Below are 25594 nucleotides of genomic sequence, written 5' to 3'. Positions count from 1 at the left end.
AAAAAAACAACTTTTTTTTGTGTGTAAATATTACCATTTGTAAAAAAAAAAAGAGGGAGTAGGAGATAGGCTATCTATAGTATTTATGTGTGTATAGATAAATGTATTATACATTTGCTTATGTACGCATTCTTTGGAAGGATACATAAGAAATAAAGAATGGTAGTTTCTTTGGTTTGACTCTGTGGAGAGGCACCTTGAAAGAGAGGCCCAGTGATCTACTTCTGAAAGATGACAGCCATTGAAAACCCTGTAGAACTCATCTCTACTTGGAAATATATTGGGTCGCCATGATTCAGGATCGACTTAACAGCAACTGGTAGTTTCGTCCAGAAGGGAACTGGGTAGCTGAGATATAAGGGTGGTTTAGAGATGTTTTTGCTGTTTAACCTTTTAAATTTGAACCATAAGACGGTTTAAAATTATTAAATAATAATTAAAAATGAAAAAGTCCATTAAAACAGAAATAAAACTGGCCAAATGAAAATGTCTTTCTCAATAGAGGAGCAAGCATTTTGAACTTGGAGGTTGGTGTGGTTGCAGTGGGGTATGGTTAGAAAGACATTAGGAAGCCAATCCATCAGAAGAGACTGGAGTGCGCTAGAGGCAGGGTTTCAGGCTGGCAACGTGTGGGCACTGACTGTGGCAGGTTTCAGGGATTACGAGCAGCTTTCCAGTGGAGGCAGGGGACGAGATCTGAAATGTAATCAAAATGGATCTGGCAGGTGGGTGTAAGAGAACCTGGATACCTGGCGGGGGAGGTGGGGCTGGGGTCTGAGGATGGATGGCTGGTGGGAGGCTCTTCCCAAGGAAGAGGCAATGATCTGGTGGGAAGAAAGCAGAAGGGGCAGGTAGGAAAAACGCTGAAGGCCCAGGGCCAGCACTCAGGAAATAGATGCTGAACTAAGAAATGAATGTATAAAAACCGTAGAACTGTGTTAAAGGAAGGGGAACAATGGGTTAGAAGATGACTCTGTGGGCCCAGCACCATTCTAAGCACTGGGAGAGAACCGTGACCGAGGTGGACAAACATTCTAGCCTGGAACAGCGTAAATGTGAGTGATGTGAAGGTTTGCTGAATCTGGGTGACAGGATGACTGGAAGAGCCCATTAAATATTCTTCAAAATCATGCTTTTAGTGGCTGCATAATATTCCATCCTACAGATTTACTATAATTCTAAGCAATTATAAAGACATTTGGGTTGTTTCCATTTTTTTTCTCACTTTTATAAACGGATCCACAATGAACAACCTTCTATATGATCTCATATATAAATCATTTGACCGTTTTTCTTTAGGATAAGTTCGTAGAAGCAGACCATTTGGGTCAAAGGGCACAAACATTTTAAGGTATCTGAAAACGTATTAAGGAACTGATGGTCCAGGCTCTGGCCTCTGGCTGAATTTGAGGAGCTGAAAGGTTATCAGAGGAAACTGTAAACCTAGCAGTGGGAGAATGAATGTCTTCCTCTTGAAGGGGTGGAGGAAAGAAGAGGTCTGAGAAGAGTCTGTGGAGAATGAAAGGCAAGGACAGGGAAGGAGGTTCCCAAGGTGGGAAGACAGCAGAGGAGGAAGCTGGGGGGTGGCAGATTGGGGAGAGAGGAGGAGGAGGAAAAAGAGGATGAGATCGTGGAGAAATTGGAGGAATTCAAAGAAGATGAGTTTTAAGATGGAAATGTGGCCAAATAGAGTCAAATACTGTAGAGAGAAGAAAGTAACTTGAAGAAGCAGGGTTTGGGAGTCACTAGTGACCTTCAAGGAGCCCTGGTGGCACGGTGGTTAAGAGCTAGGCTGCTAACCAAAAGGTCAGCAGTTCAAATCCACCGGTTGCTCCTTGGAAACCCTATAGGGCAGTTCTACTCTGTTCTATAGGGTCACTAGGAGTTGGAAACGACTCCATGGCAATAGGTTTGGTATTTTTAGTGACCTTCAAAGGATTGAAGTGGAAAACACAAAAACAGGTCTTAGGAAATGTTAAAGCCGAGATTATCATCCCTTCCTGAGCGTGAACCCCTGACCACTGGGCTTGTTACAATGCAGAATCCTGACCTTCCTTCGTGCTAATCCTCTCAAATTGGCATTTCTAAACAAGCACCCCCAAGTAATTCAGGCACATGTGGCCCCTTGAACACCCTTTGAGGGGATGGCTGTGGAAGAAGTCAAGATGGACTCCTTGTTCACAAAGACTCTACGTGAGTGGATTTATGGGAAAGTAGTAGGGTTGAGGAAAGGCTTTTAAAAGAGGTTCAGAGAGATCTGAGGGGTTTGTAGCAGAGGCAGAGCCAGAGAGGGAGAGGCAGAAGCAGTGAGTGAAAGAGGAGGCTGCAGGGGAGAAGCCATCAGAGGAGGAAAGACAATGTGGATCGAGAGGTCAGAGACAGGAGGGAACTAGAGGGTGGCGAAGACACTGGTTTCAGAGGAACAGCAAGTCGAGGGGCTCAGGATGAGTAACCTCTGTTTTCTCGGAAAAGGAGGAACTGAGGTCACCTGCTGGGAATGGCTTAGGGCTTGAGAAGACCTGAGAAGGTTTGAAACAGCCCTGATGAGGGGCTTTGTAGAGCATCAGTGAGGGCAAAGAAGGCTCATCGGGAACCCTGTGGGCCGCTGGAGATTCGGCCTGACTAAAACAACCAAGTTCCTGAGTGGTGCAAACAGATAAGTGCTTGGCTACTAGCCAAAAGCTTGGCAGTTTAAACCCACCGAGAGATGCCCTGGAAAACAGGCCTGGTGATCTACTTCTGAAAGGTCACAGCCTTGAAAACCCTATGGAGCAGTTCTACTCTGCACACAAGGGGTTGCCATGTGTCGGAATCGACTCCACAGCAACTGACAACAACAAAACAACCCAAGACAGCATCTCCACACCACATGGCTGTTCTGAGGAGATTCCAATTTCTACTTCTTCCTCTGAGAAATATCTGCATTTCAGCATCTAGTTGTTTCACTCCTTGGTTAAGGTTTCATTTTTAAAGAACTTTTAAAACTTCCTCTGTCAATAAATTACCCGTCATCCCTTTGAGATTGCCCCGTCTTCCTTCACCGCTCTCTGCTTTCTTTTATATGTATCTTAATCTTTTGTGCGATCTTCCCTTCACTCCCATCTTCTCCTTTTTCTATTTCGTTTTTACAATACTTTCAATCATTTTCCAGTTGGCTCTCTCCTCGTACCTCTGCCTTCTCTAGGCCCCTGGTTCCCTGGTCCCTCCCCTCCTCGCTTTAAGCCTAGCTTTTCAGCCCCTTCCCAGCCCATCCACACTTTCATTTTGGTTCAAGGTGCACGTATTATAAGCAGGACTGGCTACTTAATTTGCAGGCCCCAACAAAAAATGAAAATGTGGGGCTCCTTGTTTAAAAATTATTAGGAATTTCAAGATGGTGACAACAGAGCACTATACCAAGTGTGGGCCTGTGGGGTAAAGGACCTAGTTTTATCCCAGGTAAGATGGTCTTTGTGCTCGGGTCCAAGGATATAACCTTTGGAGTAATCAAGGTGCCTTGGTTTGGGACATCCAGGCCACACCTGAGAATTTACGCTGGTGAAAAGACTCAACTGGAAGGCCAAGGTCAACTAGCCTTAGGAGGCATGAATTAGCCTCTCATGCAGGACTGGCCAATAAAAGGGACCCAAACAGACACTAGGAGCCAGCAGGTCAGAAAAGTAAGGGTGTTGTGTGGACTCTTGAGCTTGCAGCTGGCATCCTCAAGCGGTGAGAAGCCAGCCCTGAATTTGTGACCAGCAGGTCAGGAGGTTGGGGTGTCATGTGGACTCCCCAAACTTGTGGCTGCAGTTTGCCTATTTGGTAGTCTGAAGGATGACGTCCTTTCAACTGGTAAGCTCTGATCTAGCTCTGGGTGGCTAGGGTCAGAGAGAGAGTACCACATGGCAGCTGGCAATGTGGATAGAGAAGCAGGAATGGGATCATCTCCACATTTTGGGGATTGGATTCATATTAATCCTTACCATGCAGGGCCCTTCTGAGTGTGGACCCCCATGTGACTGCACAGGTCACACGCTCATGAAGCCAGATCTGTTGGGGAGGTGCATTGCCTTGACTTACTGTTTACTCACCATTCTCTGAACGCTTTGTTTGCCTCCTGTCATCTCTAACTGCTGCTTTAACTTGCTTGATTTTACACAACATAGTCAACATGCTGATAAAAACCAAATGAGACACTGGGTTTCAATAATTGTTCCTTTTCACCACCTTTTTGGTGATCAGGAAGAGTTCATGAGACCTCCTTTATAGGCCCAGCTGCCTGAAGAAGTTGGTGCTTGGGTGTTTCCTGCAATTCAGAGTCCCTCAAAGTCATGCTGTGAGGTTAAAATGGCACCGAGGAAGCTTCTTCCCTCAGGGGATGTGGAAAAGTGGATTACGTCACCCAGGCAGTCATACCATGGAAATCGCCCATGGAATATGCATTACTTAGTACATGGTCAGAGTAAGCATTTAATAAATGATGGCCAGTATTATTTCTGTGATTGACTCCAGCTGATGCCCAAGATGCTGCCATAATGCAGAGGCACAGCTCTAGTTTAATAATTTCCTTCCAGATTTGAGGGGTCTAAACTCCTTCCTGGACTCCCTGGGCGGTGCAAATGGTTAATGCGCTTAGCTACTAACCAGAAGGATGGAAGTTTGAGTCCACCCAGCAGCGCCTTGGAAGAAAGGCCTGGTGATCGACTTCTGAAAAATCATTCAAAATCCTAGGGTAGCACAGTTCTACTCTGACACACGTGGGGTCTCCATGAGTCAGAGTTGACTCCATGGCAACTGGTTTCTTTAACTCCTCCCCTTAATGTCTGTATTTCCACCTGGTTATGATTAATTTCTGATATCCTTTCCCTATCCCCCAACCCAAGGGTCCACCACCTACTTGTTGGTTTGCCTCTGGTGCTGGATGACCATGTTCTTCTCATGGATTGTCTCCAACAGGGCTGTAGCCAGAGATTTCAGGTCAGAAATGGACTGTGGAGTGGCTGGGAGACTGCACCCGTGGTCTTCAGATAACAAATCCTGAACTGGGTAGGACATACAAGTTACAGCTCAGTCTTAAATTCTTCTGGAATGTAAACCAATGCCAACTCCTCCTGAATATTATGTTCCCAGTTTCTTGATGCTACTATATTGTATTGAGAGTCAACCTCAGGTGTCAAAAGTAGAACAAAATAAAATTCAGTGTGGGGCTTACACAGTAAGGAGTATGTTCTCATGGGCTTTTATCAACATTTTTTTTTTTAAAGGATAATACTCTTTTGCATGTGTGAAGTATTTTATACTTTTCAAAACACTTTCACACTAACTCATTTGAGATTTTAAAAAACAAACCCTGGGAAGTATTATTTATTCCCATTTTATGTACAGGAAACCGAGGCACAGATGGGTTAAAAACATTCACCGAGTCACACAACCATGCTAACGACAATGACTCTGATATGAGCCCTTTGCTTTATATCAGAATTTTCCATGGTGTGGTACCCCCGGTGGGTGGCAAGGTGACTGAGGGAGATTATTTAAAATACAAACTGTGCTTTGTATTTTAATAGTATGTTATTTATTGGAAGTATTTTAGAAACAATTCTAAGAGGCACAGCAAACCAGTGATCTCACAGATATTACTATTTAGGATGAGGCCAAGTAAAATGCGTACTTTAAAATCAATTTAAAGAAAAATATTAAGTAAATAACAGTATAAGTGGTACAAGGAAGGATATAGCAAAAAATTACGTAGTAGACTGCAAATGTCTAAATGTTGGGAAAGGGTACTTTACACAAAGACTAGCTGTTCCTGGATGCTTGTGATTCCACAGACTGCCAAATCACATCCATGGCCAAGTTCAAAACTGAAGCCAAGCAACATACACAGCTCAGTGTAATTGAAGGATTCAGGCCCATGCAAAGTGGCCTATCGCCTCTGCCCTGGAAGAAGCTGTTTACAAATCTCCAGTCATCTATGGATGGCTCTGATAGATGGAAAATTCTTTTATCTTTTTTCCAGTTTCAAAAGTGTTTACTTAAAAAAAAAAATCTGATTTGTCTCCATCCCACTTATATATATTTAAAGGAACATTCGTTTAAATAAGGAATTCCCCTTTTTTGAAGAAAAAAATGTTTCACTGTATATCTAAAGTCAAAAACCAAACCCGTTACCATCAAGTCGATTCCAATTCATGGCAACCCCATGTGTTACAGAGTAGACCTACTCCATAGGATTTTCTAGGCTATAATCTTTACAGAAGCAGATCACCAGGCCTTTCTTCCGTGAAGCCACTGGGTACGTTCCAACCTCCAACCTTTAGGTTAGCAGATGATCACAAACCACTTGTGCCATGCAGGGGTCCTATTTGTATATCTACATATAGGCATATAGGAAATGATGTTCAAAGTTATATACTGAGAGGTTTATACTGTATTTTTTTGGTCTGTCTAGTAGGAGTCCAAGTGCTAATCATTTTTTTGTATTATTTCTTAGTTTGTTGTTGTTGTTAGGTGATGTCAAGTCAATTTCCACTCCTAACGGCACCATGTGACAGAGTAGAACTGTCCCATAGAATTTTCTCAGTTGTAATCTTTACAGGAACAGATCGCTAAATCTTTCTCCTGTGGAGTCACTGGGTGTGTTCAAACCACCAACTTTTCAGTGAGCAGCTGGGGGCTTAACCATTGTGCCACCAGGGCTCTTTATCTCTTAGTTTACCTATCATTTATTCTTTTAAATAAGTCAGGTGTGGTATGACGAGCTTAGAAAATAGCAGGACTATTACCTCCTTTATCCAGATATCATACTTCTGTTAGTTAATGTGAAATTTTATTCAATTTTTTGGCAACAAAACGCCACTGATGAAGGGTATGAGAGCACTGTCTACAAAAACCTCTACAACTTTTTCATATGTGATGCTGCTCAAACCCTGCTGCCCCAGTTATGTTTGGCTGGCTTCAAAACTGCTTAAATTGCCGTTGGAAGCCACCAGCCCCTTCCACAGCATGGGCCCAATCTGTGTGTGGGTCATTCAGACGCTCTTACACATGCGTTCTTTCTAATTCTGTGTATCTGTTCTTCAAGTCTGGCTTGAGGTTTTTATTTTTATTTGTTTATTTTATGTGTTCTCTACCCTACTCCCATTACAAAAGTAAAGCATATATTTAGACAAGGTAAATAAAATAAGAGATAAAGACAAAAATCACTGGTACTCCTACCAGACAGACAAAAAGAAACAGTATAAACCCCTCACTATATATCTATAAGGATTCCCTGGGTGATGCACACAGTTAAGCACTTGACTACTAGCTGAAAGTTTGGTGGTTCTAACCCACTTAGAGGCAGCTCAGGAGACAAGCCTGGCAATCTGCTCCTGAAAAGTCACAGCCTTGAAAACTCTACGGAGCAGTTCTACTCTGCAACACATGGGATTGCTGGTTTCTTTTTTAAATATATATCTTTGAACATTACTCCTTATATACCTATATGTAGACATACAAATACAGTACTTTTTCTTCAAAAGAAATGCGAAAAAGCCTTGCTTTTTTCACTTACCAATATTCATCACCAAATATCCCCTAACCAATATTCATCACCAAATACCCCTAAAGCATAAAATTTAATAGCTGCTTTCATAGTCCACGTGTATTATGTATAATCTAATTACTACTGGACATTTACGTTGTTTCCAATTATTTTTATCGTAACTAATACATGGAAGAACTTTCTTGTAGCAAAATGTTTGCATATGTTTTAATTATATCTTGCTGGTTTCAAAGGGGATCCACTTAAGGCTTTTCATGAAATGTTGCCAACTATTTATCTAAAGGTTGGGTGAGATTTACAGTTCTTCCACCAGCTGGCATTCCCCACATGAAGGATGATAACACTGAGTATCAACATTCAAAAATGGTTTGCTAAGTTTGGTATCAGGAACTAAACTTAAATGGACTACTTCACTTTTTTTTTTTTTTTTAATAGAGTATTGTAGTCTTCTTTTAGAAAACAATTCTAGGGTGTCCTTCTCTAGTTGAGTGGAAAAAAGAAGGTGTTTGGAAAAGTGCCTTGGTTGCTAGGTAGGCTGAAGACTCAGCAGTGTTTTTCAGCCACTCTAGCTCTGATAAAGACTGCCACGTGATAGTTGCTGGTCCGCACTGCCAACAACCAAAAAGTGGGCCAGCTGAGCATGTTCAACTTGAGGCTGATGTTTAGAACCGAATTCTGAATATTAAGTGTCAAAAGCAAGCTCTCTCCTCTTCATTCCCCTGGACTGCTCCTGGAAGATCATTACTTCTCATTGGAATCAACAAGAGGGAGGAACAAAACTGCAATCAATAAAAGCCTCTTCGAAAAAAGTCACGTTTCATGATAATATGATTTCAGCATCTCTGGAACTTTTCTATTCTAATCTCAGAGGCCACGAGAAGGAGAAAGTCAACGAGGTGAAACCCGTCCTTGGAGATGCTAACCTGGTAATTAGAGAAGAGAAGCCACTCTTGAAAGGATAGCACAGCATAGGAGCAAAACATCTGAATGGCGTCCAGTCATTAAAAGCGCTCTAAAGGAGCAGTTCTCAAAGTGGGGTCCCAGAATCAGCATCACCTGGGAATGTTTTTTTAGAAATACATATTCCTAGGTTCCACCTCAGACCTATTGAATCAGAAACTCTGGGGTGGGGCCCAGGCATCTGTGTTTTAACAAGCCGTCCAGGCAATTCTGATGCGGGCTGGAGTTTGGGAACTACTGCTCTCAGGACCATTTCAGTTCCCAATCACAAAACAAGTGGGCTGGACAAGATGGCGTCTGTGGGGATGCACAGCTCTAGCATTCTCTGCCCTAAGTGGTCCCTCCTGGAGAACAAAATCCTACCTTGCTTTGCAGACAAGACCCCAGTCAGGGCACTGCTGTTGCATTTACCCTGGCCCTTTGAGTTTTTCCGTCTCTCGAGAGCATTCTAGAGTAGCATTAGGAGAAAATAAAAAGCTTTGTCAGGAAATCCAATAACAGAAAAATATCTAGTTACAATAGGTGCGTCTTCCCATCCATCACACAAAAACCCCTTGCAAACTCCAAATGCTGGCCCAAAATTTAGAATTCTGAATCCTTAAATTATAATTATACAAATGATCATGAAGACAGCACAGGACTGGGCAACGTCTGCACATGAGGTCGCCATGAGTTGGAGCCAACTCAATGGCAACTAACAATAACAAGTTATGATTGACTTTATGGTCCCAGTAGAGAATTAAAAAAATAAAAAAGTTGGTGGTTAGCAGAATGAGAGCAATCCCAGCCTGTATACAAAAGGCACTCGATTTATTTGTTAAATTAAATCAAACCTGAAGCAGAAAGTCAGTGTGAAGCCACTAATTATGGAAACCTACTCCGAATAGACCTGAGATGGAGAAAAGGTTTACTCTCATGTGCCAATGCCAATAGATGGCTAGTGGTATTTAGAAAGGTTCTGTGGCTGGATAGCAAAGAAAGCCATGATCGATTAGTGATGTCTGCCTTGGACACAAGATTAAGGAAGTGCATAAGAGCCACCTACCTGTCATCCCTAGACCAGATTCTTACATTAAACTGATATGTAGTAGATAGCCAGTGCTTGACACATAACAGAACTGAATAAATGTTGTTAAATTAATGTGTACACACATTTTTAAAAATTATGTGTTAATTACACAACTTTAAAAGCTGTAATCTTCTTTGGCTGCATGAGTATATACAGGATTGGTAAAAACAAAAATGTGGCCCCTCACAGAACAGTAAGTAAGAATAGCATGGAGACTTCTGAGAAAAAAACCGAACGTCAAAAGCCAGGGAAATAAGAAGACTCTTCCAAGCATCCAGACTGCTGCAAAACTTCACCCTCAGGAAGAGAAATCAATCTATTTTCAAAGCAGAGAAACCCAGGAGATTTTTCTAATTATAACATTTACAACCAACATCTGCAGAAATAGATATTATTAAACTAATGGTGCTGGAATTAGACTAAATAACAGTGGGAAGAATTTAAACATTCTGTCCTTTCAGTGTGACGTGAACATTATTATTTAGATTGTGATTTACTAATCTCTCTTTCTTCATTTCTCTGAAACCGTTTTTTTATGGATGGTTATGGGACAAGTAGCATCTTACGGCCATTTTATTAAAAAACTAGGTAAGAAACCTAATTTCATATGAACCGAAGCTGTAAAGTAGACAAGTTCAAATTCTGGTGCCCTCAGTGGGTGTTATTTGGATCACAGCAACAGAAGGAACTCTTGGAAAAGGCCCTTTGGGTTTTATGAGTTGTTTTTGAGTTCAGTTTACACTGGTTAACGCAGTTAAAGCTCTTATTGGACTCTATCTGGGAAGGCAGGCGAGCACGGAAGTATCTTTGGCACATAAAAGAGAATTAAAATAGAATGACATTTAGATGCACAATAGTGAATCATCATCATTGTTCTCATGATTTTGCTACCTTGTATTTGGCAATGTTACATTTCAGGAGGTTGACCTCTTCATGGAGCTGCTTTAATCTCTCTTGAAGGTACCTAGAAAAGAATATAGACAACTAGGAAGTGTTTAAAGGAGCCCCAAGTGGTGCAATGGTTAAACACTCGACTGCCAATCGAAAGGGAGGCAGTTTGAACCCACCCAGTGGCCCTGTGGGAGAAAGGTCTGGCGATCTGCTTTTGTAAAGATTACAGTCTAGAAAACCCTATGGGACAGTTCTACGCCATCACGTGGGGTTGCTGTGAGTTGAAATCAACTTGATGGCAGGCAACAACAATAGAAAGTATCTGAAGACAAAATAAAAACATGCATTCAAATATAAAAGGGGGAAAAAGAAAACCACATGTCTGAAGAGCCATCTTTTAAAATACAAGGCTTTGCCTCTTACTACTGAAAGGAGGAAGAGAAAAAGTACATCTTTGTGACCTCTGCTCAAATGGAAGCGATCAAGGTCAAACATGCCCAAATCACAGAAACCCCACTTTAAAACCTCCCTCTGCAGAGATCCCCTAAGGGATAGCAGCACAGTTTTCACATAATTCTCATTAAGATGATTCCACCGGGAGGTAAAGCAGGAAGAGGCGACACCAGTCATAACATTAAGTCAGAAGCATATGCACACTGAAATTTGCCTCGGGGAAATGAAATAGCTAAGGGAATTTCTCAGTTTCTTTTCTTATTCTTTCCCCTTTCCTTGATAGCAATACAAGCAGCTTTCACAGGTTCCTTACCCTTCTCATCCAATCAGGGAGGGTAGGGGGAAGTTGGAAGGGGTATGTGTGTAGGCATGTAGGTGTGTGACGCTTCTTTACAACTAGTAACCAGTTATCAGTTGCCATCAAGTTGACTCCGACTTATGGCAACCCCACGTATGTCAGAGTAGAACCGTGCTCCATAGGGTTTTCAGTGGCTGATTTTTCAGAAATAGATGACCAGGCCTTTCTTCTGAGGTGCCTCTGGGTGGACTTGCACCTCCAACCATTTGGTTAGCAGCTGAGCGCTTAACCATTTGTACCACCCAGTTACTTACAACTAGTATGTGACATTAATATCATCGTTTTGGGTGCTGTGATTTTCCTTTCACTGTAAGGCAATTTTCTCAAATGTAAATAGGGTTGCAAATAAACTCCCAGCCTCCAGGCATGTGCAATAGCAGTTCATCCAAGTGCAGGCCTGGAATCAGCCACTTGCCTGTTCTCCATGCACAAGGCATCCACGTCAATGATGCGGTTCTCATGCCCACCCAAGATATGGTTTAGCTCCTGGTTTAGCCTCTCCACTTTGTCCTGGTAGGAAGACCGTTCTTCTTTAACATCCTGAAGCTCATCCACAGAGGCCTGCAGGTCATGCTCCAAAGACTCAATCTGAAACCAAAGGAGGTACCCTCACTCAAGATGTTTTTCAGACACCAGCTTTACGGCCAGAGATGGAGCATTCCATTTGGCTGACTGACTTTGAGAAAGCTTATTAATATCACCCATGTGCTATAAAACCATAAATGCCACATACTGGAATGAGATAAAAAAGCTAAAACGCTAAAACCAAGGGGACGACTGCCTGCCAGACACTTACTATATCTACCTTGGAGAGGCGTAGCAGTATGGAAATCAACACTGAACCCTTACTACCAGTTAAACCAGTTGGTGTTGAGGTGACTCCCATTCATGGGGCCCTCATGTGTGTCAGAGTAGAACTGTGCTCCTCCATAGGGTTTCCAGTGGCTGATTTTTTCAGGTAGACCACTGGGTCTTTCTTCCCAAGCGCCTCTGAGTAGACTGGAATCTCCCACCTTCTGGTTAGCACCAAGTGTGTTAACCATTTGCATAACCCAGGGGCTCCTTACAGCATGCCCTAAAGCCAAAGACAGGCAGAGGACAACTCCAGACACTGGGGACAGCGGCTTACAAATACATATTTTCAGCAAATCCACTCTAGACCCAGAAACCTTGTTCTGCTCTTCAAAACCAATTAGTAAGAAAAGGAAACAAAGTCTAAGCTCTCCTAGCCATTTCCTAACTAGGGCTTGGTAACCGCTGAGATTTTGCTTAAGAAGCATTGCCCAGCGTTTTAGTGGAAACTTGCAAATGAACGCCAGTTTGTCACATTTTGTTCCTTCCCTTTCCACACTGGTATGGCAGGATATTTCTAGTTGTGTTCAGAACAGTGGTACCCAAAGTCTAAGGGAGAAGACCTGCTGGATGCCAGAAATACAAGAGTTGGCTTGGGAACCTAGAGGAGTGCCAAGGAAGTTACAGCGTTCAGCCTGTATCCTTTTTCCTCCTCTGACGCGGATACAATGCACCTAATGCTTCCCAATATACAGGGGGCACAGTCTGCTCTTCTTTGCGTTGTGGCCAGCTGTGCAAATGCATGTCCCGCTTTTAATAGCTGTGAGTGGTAACCTGTTCCTTAGCTCTTTCCAGCTGCTGAACCAAGTCTTCACGCTCATGGGCTGCAAAGTGGCGCACGCCGATTTCTTCATCTCCTAACCTCTGCTTGGCAATGGTCATCCTCAAGAGCTGCATTTTCCATTAACAGGAAAATAATAAAATAAAAAAGAGAAGGAGAAAGTTAAAATGAAAGACCCAAAGGAAAACCCCAAGGACACTAGACAGCTTTAGGAAGACTCTCTCGATAAATATTGGGAAAGACACGAAGCAAAAGAAATTTCCTGCCAATATTATGAATTCAAAAATATATACATTTTGAAGTATAATACATGTTGTATTTTACACACACACACATACACACCAGGTGTAAGAGTAACAGGAATAGTCCTGGGCATCTAAAGGTGGATGTTCTGTATAGGTAGCAATGTCACAGTTAGTGATAGAAACAAACTTGGGGTCTCGTTTAAACTTAGCAAAGATTAAAAATTGATAATATGATACTGGGAAGGATCTGTTGAGACGGACATTCTTCCACATTTTGGCTGGGGTGGAAAGGAGCAAATTCCCCTTAACAATTAAGCTATGTTACTCAGAAGAAAGTCCTGGCGATCTACTTCTGAAAAATCAGCCACTGAAAACCCTATGGAGCACAGTTCTACTCTGACACACAGGGGGTCACCACGAATGGGAGTCAACTTGATGCCAACTGGTGTGGTTATCAAGAGCCTTAAAAATGTCTTTACCCAATGACCCATTAATTCTACTTCTGACAATCTGGGCTAAGAATAATCTTAAACATGGACTAGTTTTAGGAGGAAAAAAAAAATTAGACTGCACTGTTATTTATAGTAAGAGTAAAAAAACTGGAAACAATGTCCAACAATGGTGGAATGGTTAGCAAACTATAGTGCAGTCAAATGATGGACGGGCTAGTTTGCAGACATTTGAAATGAGGGTTGTGAGAACTACCTAACACAATGGAACGTTTATGATGCAATGGGAAGGGTTAAAAAATACTAGTTTGTATATTGAGTTGGGATGAAAACTATACCTAATAACTCATGCACAGAAGAAAAATTAAGAAAAAATTACCAAATAACACCAAAAATCTTCAAATGTATAGGTTCAGGGGGTGGTGAGAGTATGTATGCTATTTGTTACTTATTTTCTTTGTATTTAACTCTTAAAATTGGCAGCCATGACTTTCATAATATATTTTTGCTTATGTTTTAAGATCCCTAGAAGTAAATCTGCAGTCTTCAGAAACGTAATTTCTGAAGGATCCTTGCAGAACCCATACCAAAAACAAAACAAAACAAAACCAAAAAAACAAACCAGTTGATCGCTAGGCCTTTCTTCTGCAGCGCCTCTGGGTGGATTCAAACTGCCAGCTTTTTGGTTAATAGACAAGCACTTAACTATACGTGCTCCACGGGGACTCCTTGCAGAACCCATAACTTCCCCAAACTCCTGGGCTGAGCCCTAACTGGGGCCCCGAGCCTTTCAGGCAGGGCTGGGATGGGAAGTGAGAAGTCCCAGGGAGATCCGATGGCCCCAGAGCATTTCCCCTACCTGTTTAACATAGCTCCAAGTAGCTCACCATTAAAGACTGACTTTTTAAAGTTCACAGAGAAGAAAGGCCTGGCATCTGCTTCTGTAAAGATTACAGCCAAGAAAACCCTGTGGAGCAGTTCTACTCTGTAACACATGGGGTCGCCATTGGTCAGAATTAACCCCACGGCAATGAGCTTTTTTTTGCAGGCGGGTTTGGTTTTAAAGTTACGCTACTGCTTCCTGATGCTTCTTCTAAGAGGTGTTAAACCTGATTTCCACACACCCCTGTAGGGTGTATATGGATGGGCTTCATGTATGGAAGGCGTACTGGAGACAGTTTTCCACTGGCACAGATCCCACTCCGCCAGGAGCACCTACTTTGGGGATGCTCTTCCTTGCTCCTGCATGAATCTCAAGGGATTAGTTGCCAGTAGAGAAAGTAGATTTATTTGAAAAGTCTTTGAAGGATGAAGGGGCAAGTGAGAGACAGAAAGTTAATTCAAGCCAAGTGGGCAGCGGTGGTTAAATGGCAGAATTCTCTCCTTCCATGTGGGAGACCAGGGTTAGATTCCTGACCAATGCACTCCATGCATAGCCACTACCCATCCGTCAGTGGAGGCTTGTATGTTGCTATGATGCTAAGCAGGTTTCAGTGGAGCTTCCAGACTAAGATGGACTAGGAAGAAAGATCTGGTGATCTGCTTCCAAAAATCAGCCAATGAAAACCCTATAAATCACAATGGTCCAATCAGCAACAGATCATGGGAATGACGCAGAACTGGGCAGTGTTTCATTCTGTTGTGCATGGGTTGCCATGAGTCAGGGGGCCAACTCAAGGGCACCTAACAGCAACAGAATATTAACTAAATTGAAATAAAACCTATTGTCATCGAGTCAGTTCTGATTAATAGCGCCCCTATAGGACAGAGTAGAACCACCCCATAGAGTTTCCAAGGAGCAGGTGATGTATTCGAACTGCCAACCTTTTGGTTAGCAGCCGTTGCTCTTAATCACTGCGCCACTGGGGCTCCAAAATAGTAAATAGTAAATAACAGCAACGCACATTGAAAGAAATGATGACCAAAGGAAAGTAAAGAGCATTTTCAAATGACATTTCTTTTGAGTCCTCATTTGGAAAATACTCAGTGGACTTCAACAAATATTTCCTGTATATCTACTATGGAACCAGGAGTCCCTGGGTAGCACAAATAGTTAAGTGCTCAACTACTAACTAAAAGGTTAGCTGTTCAAAACCCATCCAGAGGCACCTTGGAAGAAAGGCCTGGTGATCTGCTTCTGAAAGTTCACAGCCATGAAAACCCTATGGAGCACAGTTCTACTCAGCACACATGGGGCTGCCATGAGTCAAAACCAACTCGATGGCAACTGGTTTGGGTTCTTTTTTTCTAACTATGGGACTGGGTAGACAGTGTTCCAGGCAGGCAGCACGGCTTGTACAAAGGCTTGACGCTCAGCCATCGAAATGAGTCGATTCTGAGTCACAGCGACCCTATAGCCTAGAGTAGAACTGTCCCATAGGGTTTCCAAGGCTGTAATCTTTAAGGAAGCCGACTGCCACATCTTTCTCCTGTGGCGCGGTTGGTAGGTTTGATCCGCTAACCTTTTGGTTAGCAGCCAAGTGCTTAACCACTGCACCACCAGGGATCCTTAAAGGCCTGGCAGAGAAGGGATAACACTTAGGTATACAGATGGCTGCGTTTAATGGAATCTGATCATTTAGGGGAAACTGGGTTTGTGGCAACTGATTAACTCAACTGAAAGCTGGTATGCGAAAAACACCTTCCAGTCGCACAATTCTTTGTTCAGAGCTTCAGACGGCCAAGTAGATATACAGAAAGACAAATAGCAAACCAAATAAGAAATGTAGCTCAGGGTCTAGGAACAAGAAGGCCCGAACTTTCATAGCATGAAGGCTGCAGGAGCCTGGGACTAGTCTTTGATATGTGAAAAGCCAGACTGACAGCCTGAACTTTAAGTAATAAAATATCACTGTTGTCTTCTATTTGCAGTATGCTCCACTGAACACTTAATTTAGAATCACACAATTATGTTTGCTTAATGCCAATTAATTATTAAACATGTTTACTGAAGTCTGACAGCCATATAAGAGAGTCATCTTTTATATACTGGATGCCTGTTAAGCTTCAATAAATATATTAACAATCATTTGGTGTTTAATGTGCATACAATATCAGCTATACAATCTCAGGGCTAGATTGGTTGAAATACTTATTTTTAAAAGTGAGGCCCAAGTTGGTAATAGCCAGATCGTTAGTTGGGTCTGAACCTCAAGTACCATCAGCTGACGGGGCCCAAGGAGCTCATCATGGCAGGGAGGCATGCCCCAGGGGGAGTTTGCCTGCTTTCCCAGCTAGTAGCTCATGGGCCCTGGAGTCACCTGCCCAGGGGTTCACATCCTCGGTCCATAGATTGAATTAAACGAGCATTTGTTGTTGTTTGTTGCTATCAAGTCAGCTCTGACTCATGGCGATGCCACGTATAACAGAATGAAACATTGCCCAGTCCTGCACCATCTTCACGATCATTGGTATGGTTAAGTCCATTGTTGTGGCAACTGTGTCAATCCATCTTATTGAGGGTTTCCTTCGTTTTTGCTGACCCTCCACTTTACCAAAAATGATGTCCTTCTCCAGAGATTGGTCCTTCCTGATGACACATCCAAAGTAAGCGATCAGTAGAAGTCTCAGACAATATTCTGTGACCCATAGGATTTTCACTGACTAATTTTCAGAAGTATATCAATAGGCCTTTCTTCCTAGTCTTAGTCTGGCAGCTCCACTGAAACTTGTCCACCATAAGTGACCCTGTTGGTATGTGAAATATTGATGGCATAGCTTCTAGCATCATAGCAACATGCAAGCCACCATTGTATGGCAAACTGACTGACAGGTGGTAGAAACGAGCATTTAACTTGTTGCTGTTGTTAGGTGCCATCAAGTTGATTCCAACTCCTAGCAACCTCATGTGACAGAGCAGAACTATGCCCTAGGGTCTTCTAGGCTGTAATCTTTACGAAAGGTGATCACCAGGTCCTTCTCCCACAGAGCTGCTGGGTAGGTTCAAACCACCATCCTTTTGGTTAGCAGCTGAGCACTTCACTGTTGCACCACCAGGGCTCCTGCATCTAACTTAAACCAAAACCAAACCTGTTGCTGGCAAGTCAATTCTGACTCACAGCAACCCTACAGGACAGAGTAGAACTGCCCCATAGGGTTTCCAAGGAGCAGATGGTGGATTCAAACTGCCGACCTTGCGGTTAGCCACTGAGTTCTTAACCACTGTGCCCCCAGGGCTCCGCATTTAACTTAGGACAATTCAAATATACTGGTATGTGTTTGGCAAAAAGATGAGACGGGAAAAAAATGAGGAGTGAGGAAGGGAGAGGATGAGAGAGAAATAAAACTGGGTGATTCTACCCAACCCTGTGTTCAATGTCCTAGACTGAGGGTGAGGTGGGAGAGTGGTTCCTGATACATTTATGCAAAATCATACTGTTCATATTTATATAGAATAATACTGTCCGGGAGAATGCATATAACATCACCCCATCAAGGGGGAATTTGGGTTGCACAGAAGTACGTGCTGACTCCAGAAGCAACCCCACATAAGGGAAGATAGGATGGCTCTGCAATAGTAAGCGCAGCACCGGGAACATGAAAAGTGCTTGACAAATGTTAGCTACTGTTATGGGTTGAATTGTGTCCCCCTAAATAATGTGTTGAAATCCTAACCCCTATACCTATGGTTGGAAACGCTGGTGGCAAAGTGGTTAAGAGCTATGGCTGCTAACCAAAAGGCTGGCAGTTCGAATCCACTAGGCGCGCCTTGGAAACCCTATCGGGTAGTTCTACTGTGTCCTATAGGGTCACTATGAGTTGAAATTGACTTGACAGCAATTTTTTTTTTGGGGGGTGGTGGTGGTTTACACTGTGGTATAGGGTCGCTGTAAGTTGGAATCAACTCAATGTCAGCGGGTTTGGTTTGGTTTTGGTTTTATACCTGTGGATGTAATCCCATTTGGGAATAGAGTTTTCTTTGTTATGTTAATGAACCATATCAAGTGTAGGGTGTGTCCTATATTTAATCACTTTTGAGTTATAAAAAAAGCAGATTAGACACAGAAGTAAGCACAAATGTCAGAAAGACAGATGCCACCTGGAGATCACCAAGGAACCAAGAACACTGGGGCTACAGAAGCTGAAAGAGATAAGGATCTTCTCCAGAGCCAACAGAGAGAGAGGGAGCCTTCTCCTAGAGCAGATGCCCTGAATTAGAACTTCTAGCTTCCTAAACTGTCAAAAAATAAATTTCTGTTCTTTAAAGGCACCTACCTGTATTTCTGTTACAGCAGCACGAAGAAACCAAGATAGCTGCTATTAAGATTATTTTCATTATTATTATCAGCCTCGGTGTAAGTCTCCCTACACATGGGCCCACTAGGGAAGTCTGACCTTTCTTCTAAACTGCAGGAAAGCAGCACTCCTGAGCCAACGTTATCTGTACAGTGCAGGCAAATGATGTTGATTTTCTACCTTGGAAAACGGCTATGAAGCAACTGTTCGGGGCACATAATTCCCTCAAACAGGGAGGGTTGTCAAAACTCCATGGCCAGCCTCTCTGTGCCAGCTTCAGAGCGGACCCATGCCCGGCCAGCGCCTGCACCGCCATCAGTAGATGCACTGGTTTGCAGATTTAGATAGAAATCAACGTTTGTGAATGAATTACGGGTGTGAGTTGGCAGCCTGGGGATGAGACACAGCTGCAGCTGGGATGTGGCCGAGGGACAGGGCTGCGAAAGGATGCTACAAAATGGTTTTGGGTGCCCTTCCCTGTCTCTGCTGGCTTAGCCCAACTCCTCTGCAGAGGCCCTGTTCAAACTCCTGCCCAGGCCTCCCCAGTGAGACGGACTTGCTCCTTCCTGCTCTCTTCTCAGGCTTTATCTCTCACAGCCCTCAACACTTCCTACCTCATCTTGCCTCCCTTTGCCTGAATCCCTTTTCCCCAATAGACAGTGAGAGGCAGCCAGGTGCATGAGCTTCGATTACGCTCCGGGCATTATCTGTGTTCAAATCCTGTTGCTGCTAATCCTAGCTGTGTGCCCTTGGCAAGCCATCTAACTTGTTGGGCTGCACGCGACTTAATTTTTTTTTTTTTAATGGGAATTAAAGCTATCTCGTAAGGAGCCCTGGTGGCGCAATGGTTAAGCTCAGCTGCTAACTGAAAGATCGGTGGTTCGAACTCACCAGTGGCTCTGCAGGAGAAAAGACCTAGCGATCTGTCCCCATAAAGATTACAGCCTAGGAAACCCTATGGGGCAGTTCTCCTCTGTCATATAGAGTCGCTAGGAGTTGGAATCGACTTGACGGCACACAACAACAGCAGCATCAAAGCTATCTCAGAGACAGGACAGCCACGTACGGCTGCCCAGGCTGCGCTCTGCACAATTCCAGGAGGCTCCATCCTCACAATGTGAAGGAAACTCCTCAGCATTGTGCAAGGAGGTGGAGCTGACTGCAAGCTGTTATAAAGATACAATGTAATGATCCCTGTTCACTTAACTCTCTGTAGAGCCTTAAAAGTGCAAGCCCCAGTTACAGTTGGTATGGTTACAATTCTTACACCAAAAACTGAAAAACTTGTTGATGTGAGTCGATTTCGATTCATGACTACCCCATGTGTTACAGAGTAGAACTACTCCATAGGGCTTTCTTGGCTGTAATATTTATGGAAGCAGATCACCAGACATGTCTTCTGCAGTGTTGCTGGGTGGGTTCCAACTGCCAACCTTTTGGTTAGTAGTTGAGCACAAACTGTTTGCGCCACCCAGGGACCTAATTCATACACAGTGGTTGTCTATTTGCCAGGGTTATTGGGAGGATCAGATGACAGAATGGTTGCTAGGAAGTGAATGCTCACCCCTCCTTGTCCCTGGTCCTTGTGTACTGCTGCAGAGAGCGCATCTGGGGAGAGGTCAGCAGCACAGGGCACTTCTTAAACACACATCTGCTATCGTGCTGTGCTGGGCAACTTCATAAACAAGGCTCCCACACTGCCCTGCATCCTCACTGTCTTCATAGTGCTTACCAGAAATTATTTCCTTCATCTGCTTGTCCCCTTTCTGCTGGAAGCTCCACCAAAGCAGGAACCTTACTTGTCATATGCAACTGCAATACTCTGGCATCCACAGAGCGTCTGGCTGAAGTAAGTGATCCTCAAATGTTTCTTAAATATAGGAAGCTTCTCAGAAATAAAAGCTGTCACACCAATAGACATATGCACACTCATGTTCATTGCAGCAGTATTCACAATAGCAAAAAGATGGAAACAACCTATGCGCCCATCAGTGGAAGAATGGATAAACAAACTATAGTACATATACACAATGGAATACTATGCAATGATAAAGAATAATGAGGAATCTGCAAAACATCTCAAGGCATGGATGAATCTGGAGGGCATTATGCTGAGTGAAATAAGTCAATCACAAAAGGTCAAGTATTGTATGAGACCACTAATAGAAAAACTCAGGAAACGGTTTACACACAAAAAGAAACAATCTTTGATGGTTACGAGGGAGGGCAAGGGTGGTGAGGGAAAAACACTAAAAAGACAATAGATAAGTGGTAACTTTGGTGAAGGGTAAGACAGTACACAATACTGGTACAACCTGACCAAGGCAAGATCATAGAAGCTTCACAGACACATCCAAACTCCCTGAGGGACCGAATTACTGGACTGAGGGCTCGGGACTATGGTCTCAGAGGACATTTAGCTCAATTGGCATAACATAATTTATAAAGAAAATGTTCTACATCCTACTTTGGTGAGTAGCATCTGGGGTCTTAAAAGCTTGTGAACACCCATCTAAGGTACTCCACTGGTCCCACCCCATCTAGAGCAAGGGTGAATGAAGAAAACCAAAGACATGAGGGAAAGATTAGTCCAAAGACTAATGGACCACAACTACCACAGCCTCCACCAGACTGAGTCCAGCACAGCTAGATGGTGCTCGGCTACCACCACCAACTGCTCTGACAGGGATCACGATAGAGGGTCCTGGACAAAGCTGGAGATAAATGTAGGACAAAATTCTAACTCACAAAAAAAGACAGACTTACTGGTCTGACAGACTGGAGAAACCTCAAGAGTATGGCCCCTGGACACCCTTTTAACTCAGTACTGCAGTCACTCCTGAGGTTCACCCTTCAGCCAAAGATTAGACAGGCCCATAAAACAAAATGAGACTAAATGGACACACCAGCCCAAGGGCAAGGACGAGAAGGTAGGAGGGGACAGGAAAGCTGGTAATGGGGAATCCAAGGTCTAGAAGAGGAGAGTGTTGACATCTCATGGGGTTGGCAACCAATGTCACAAAACAATATTTGTATTAATTGTTTAATGAAAAACTAATTTGTCCTGTAAACCTTCATCTAAAGCACAATAAAGAAAAAATACAGGAAGCCTCTCATATGGTTTAAGCACTCAACTACTAGCCTAAAGGTTGGTGGTTTGAATCCACCCAGAGGCACCTTGGAAGATGGGCTGGATGATCTGTTTCTGAAAGGGCACAGCCTTGAAAACCCTATGAAGCAGTTCTACTTTGCACACATGGGGTCACCATGAGTTTGAACTGGATCAACTTGATGGCAACTAACAACAACAATTCATTCAATGCTTCCCACAACTCCAGGAGGCAGACATTGCCACTTCCTCTTTACAGGTGAGAACTCCCAGAGAGGCTGATACAGGGCTATGAAGCCAGGGCCCATGATCAGATCACTAGGCTACACTAACCCCTACACCCAGCAACAGTCACTTATCACTTAGAACAAATACTCGTGTTTAGAAAGCTTCTTCTGCTTTCTACATGTGAAGCACTGACCTAGGTGCTTATACACATTAACTTATTTAAGTCCAACAAGCACCCTGTGAGGTGCTGTTATTACATCCATTTTCAGATGAGAAAACTGAGACACAGAGAGGTAAAATAACCTGTCTGTGGAAGAGCCGGCATTTGAACCCTGGCAGTCTAGGGCTTTGGAGTCTACGCTATGCTATCTTTCTCCACAACAACTATTACGGATTGGCTCCCTTTTATAGAGTGCACTCTGTGTTAAAACCAGTTGCCATCCAGTCGACTCCAACTCACCGTGGCCCCATGAATGTCAGCACAGAACTGCGCTCCATAGAATTTTCAATCACTGACTTTTCCGAATCGATTGCCAGGCCTTTCTTCTGAGGTACCTCTGGGAAAACTCAAACTGCTAACCTTTCAGTTAGCTGCTGAATGCTTAACCAGTGGCATCACCCAGGGACTCGGTGTTTTGCGTTAAGCAATTTATATAACTTTGCATGCTTAATCCTCACAAAAGCCACACCTGCCCTCCCCAGCCATGCCTCTAACACCCTAAGCTCACTCTTGCCTCAGGGTCTTTGCACCTCAACCCCCAGATATCTGAACACCTCCCTCTCCCACTTTCTGCAGACCTCTGTACAAAGGACACGTGAGCAGCAAGGCTTCACTCACCACCCAACACAGTGCCCCCTCCCCACCCCGGCTGCACTCTCTAGCCCCTTTGTTGTTGTTGTTTTTGTTGGCTGCCTTCGAGCTGGCCCCTGACTCATGATGACCCCATGCCCAGAGTGAAATGCTTCCCAGTCCTGTGCCATCCTCATGATTGTTTGTGAATCAGACTATTGAGATCTATTGGGTTTTCACTGGCTAATTTTCAAAAGTAGATCACCAGGCCTTGCTTCTTAGTTTGTCTTAGTCTAGAAGCTCCACTGAAACCTGTTCAGCACCGTAACAACACGCCAAGTGTCCACTAACAGATGGATGGTGGCTGCGCATGAGGTGCACTGGCCAGGAATCAACCCCAGGTCTCCCGCATCGAAGGCGAGAATTCTACCACTGAACCACCACTGTCCCCCTCTAGCCCCTTTTAAAAAAACAAACCCATTGCTGCTTTATTTTTTTAGCTTAGCACTTATCACCCGATATATTATACTCTATTTCATCAAACATAAGACCCCATCAACTTTAAGACCCACCATTACGCACCTCTTAGAAAGAATAAAGAGTGCTAATCATAATTTCATGATATCATTGACTGTATCAGAGATGTTCAAATGTGAAAAACTGTGAGCCTCCCAATCTGTGAAATACGATTGTGTCTTTTCTATTTGCTTACTGTCCATGTGCCCCCCACTAGAATGGAAGCCCCACGCAAGCAGGGACTCATCGGTTTAGTTTACTGTGCTATTCCCAGAACATACAGTCAGTCTTCAAAAAAGATGTGTTGAAATGAATTGAACTGAATCATCTCTTGAGGTAAGTACTGCTGTTCTCGCCATTGCACAGATGAGAACACCTGAAGCACAGAAAATTCAAGCAATTGGCTCAAGATCACATCTCGGAAGTCCTTGAGTTAACCTTCAGACAAGTTCGGTGCACATTGCTCCCACAGCCACAGTCTTTCTAGTGTCTTATCAAGCAGTTTTAAGGAGCCCTGGTGGTGCAGTTGTTAAAGGGCTAGGCTGCTAACCTCTAGCTGCTCCACAGGAGAAAGATGTGGCAGTCTGCTTCTGTAAACATTACAGCGTTGGAAACCCTATGGGGCAGTTCTACTCTGTCCTATAGGGTGCTTCGAATCTCAACTCTATGGCAACAGGTTTGGTTTTGTTTTTGTACCAAGCAGTTTTAAAGCTGCTTCAATTTGTTTTAATGTGAGTGAAATGTGGATATGGTCTACTATAAAGTAAGTCTTGGGCAGAGATGCCTTTGAGAACCAGTTCTCTACTGCTGCTGTTGTTCTTAGCTGCCATGGAGTAGGCCCCTGACTCATGGCGACCCCACGTGACAGAGTAGAACTGCTCCATAGGGTTTTCATAGCTGTAATCTTTATGGAAGCAGATCGCCAGGACTTTTCTTCTGCAGAGCCACTGGGCAGATTTGAACTGCCAAGCTTTTGGTTAGCAACTGATCACAAACTGCTTGTGCCACCCAGGCTCCTAGTTCTCTACTAAGAAGTGTAATTACAGTGCACGGCGTATGGGACAAATATCCAAAACCACGCTGTTTGGCTTGCATGGCCCACCCGGGCTACAAACTCATATGAACGAAGACAGGCTCAAATACGGTCTCTGAGGACCTAATGTGTCTAATTCATTTGACAGTAAAACATAAGGAACGCGGAACTAGTCAGCTGCTTGCTGAACTGGCTGAGCGTTGTCGATAGTCCACAATTAAGATCCTCGTTAGAGCAAGCGATGATGGGACTGGGGTTGGTGAAGGGCCCCTTATCACTTATTTTAATTCTTTGTAATTAATTTCTATCGTGCCCAAGGTGAGAGCTTTTCATTAGCATGCCCTCTTCATTTGGGTTTCCTACAGGCTAGGACACTTCTCGGCTCACCACGAACAGTTTACAAAGAGCTCTCCGATCCCTCATCCTGGACCATTACAAACACCCACAGCTGAACACTCATTTTTTACCAGACTACACTTTAATTAGTCACCTGCTCGTTCAATGGTCTGTCTTTATTGGCTTGTGGCTTTTACTTAATTCATTGTCTCGCCAAGGCCATCCAAAAAGTCCCACGTCAGTAGAGGTATGTTCACAGAAGGACTCTAATGTTTTATGGTGTCAACCCCAGATAAAACAGAGGTACTTAAAGACCATCAGCTGGTGTAACATAAAGCTCATTACGAAGGGCAAATCCCTGTGTTTATGCAATATCACAATAGCTAAATTTACACCTGCCAGCAGGGGCCCAGGAAATGTGGATGTGTGACATTGGTAGGAGCTTTTAAATACATCACACTGCATTATTGGTCTTTGACACTAAAGTGCCATAATCTTTTTTTTTCCCATACAAAAATTTATACGTACGTTGTTATGTGACTCTAATTGCTCTCCCCAATCTGTGACAGCACACTCCTCCTTTCCACACCCAGTTCTCCATGTCCATTCAACCAACTCCTAACCCTCTCTGCCTTCCCATCTCATCTCAGGACAGAAGCTGCCTCTTTAGTGTCTTGTATCTACTTGAGCTAAGAGGCACACTCCTCACGAGTATCACTTTACATCCCACAGTCCAGTCCAATCCCTGTCTGAAGAGTTGGCCT

At 43.5% G+C, this 25594-nt stretch overlaps 1 protein-coding gene across 1 annotated transcript in view; it reads right to left on the bottom strand.

The window, feature by feature from the left end:
- Positions 1 to 25594, bottom strand: part of CCDC149 (coiled-coil domain containing 149) — a 127586-nt gene that overhangs the window by 27983 nt on the left and 74009 nt on the right. Inside the window, exons 5-9 of the mRNA XM_012555198.2 lie at positions 12883 to 12999; positions 11672 to 11844; positions 10446 to 10518; positions 8849 to 8933; positions 4877 to 5021 (exon numbers count right to left, since the gene is read on the bottom strand). Of these exons, the coding sequence (XP_012410652.2) occupies positions 4877 to 5021; positions 8849 to 8933; positions 10446 to 10518; positions 11672 to 11844; positions 12883 to 12999 (593 nt within the window). The remainder of the gene's footprint in view (positions 1 to 4876; positions 5022 to 8848; positions 8934 to 10445; positions 10519 to 11671; positions 11845 to 12882; positions 13000 to 25594) is intronic.

The sequence above is a fragment of the Trichechus manatus genome, unplaced genomic scaffold, assembly GCF_000243295.1.
Source record: "Trichechus manatus latirostris isolate Lorelei unplaced genomic scaffold, TriManLat1.0 scaffold00034, whole genome shotgun sequence".
NCBI classification, from domain to species: Eukaryota; Metazoa; Chordata; class Mammalia; order Sirenia; family Trichechidae; genus Trichechus; species Trichechus manatus.
This window is presented reverse-complemented; position numbering and strand designations above follow the sequence as displayed.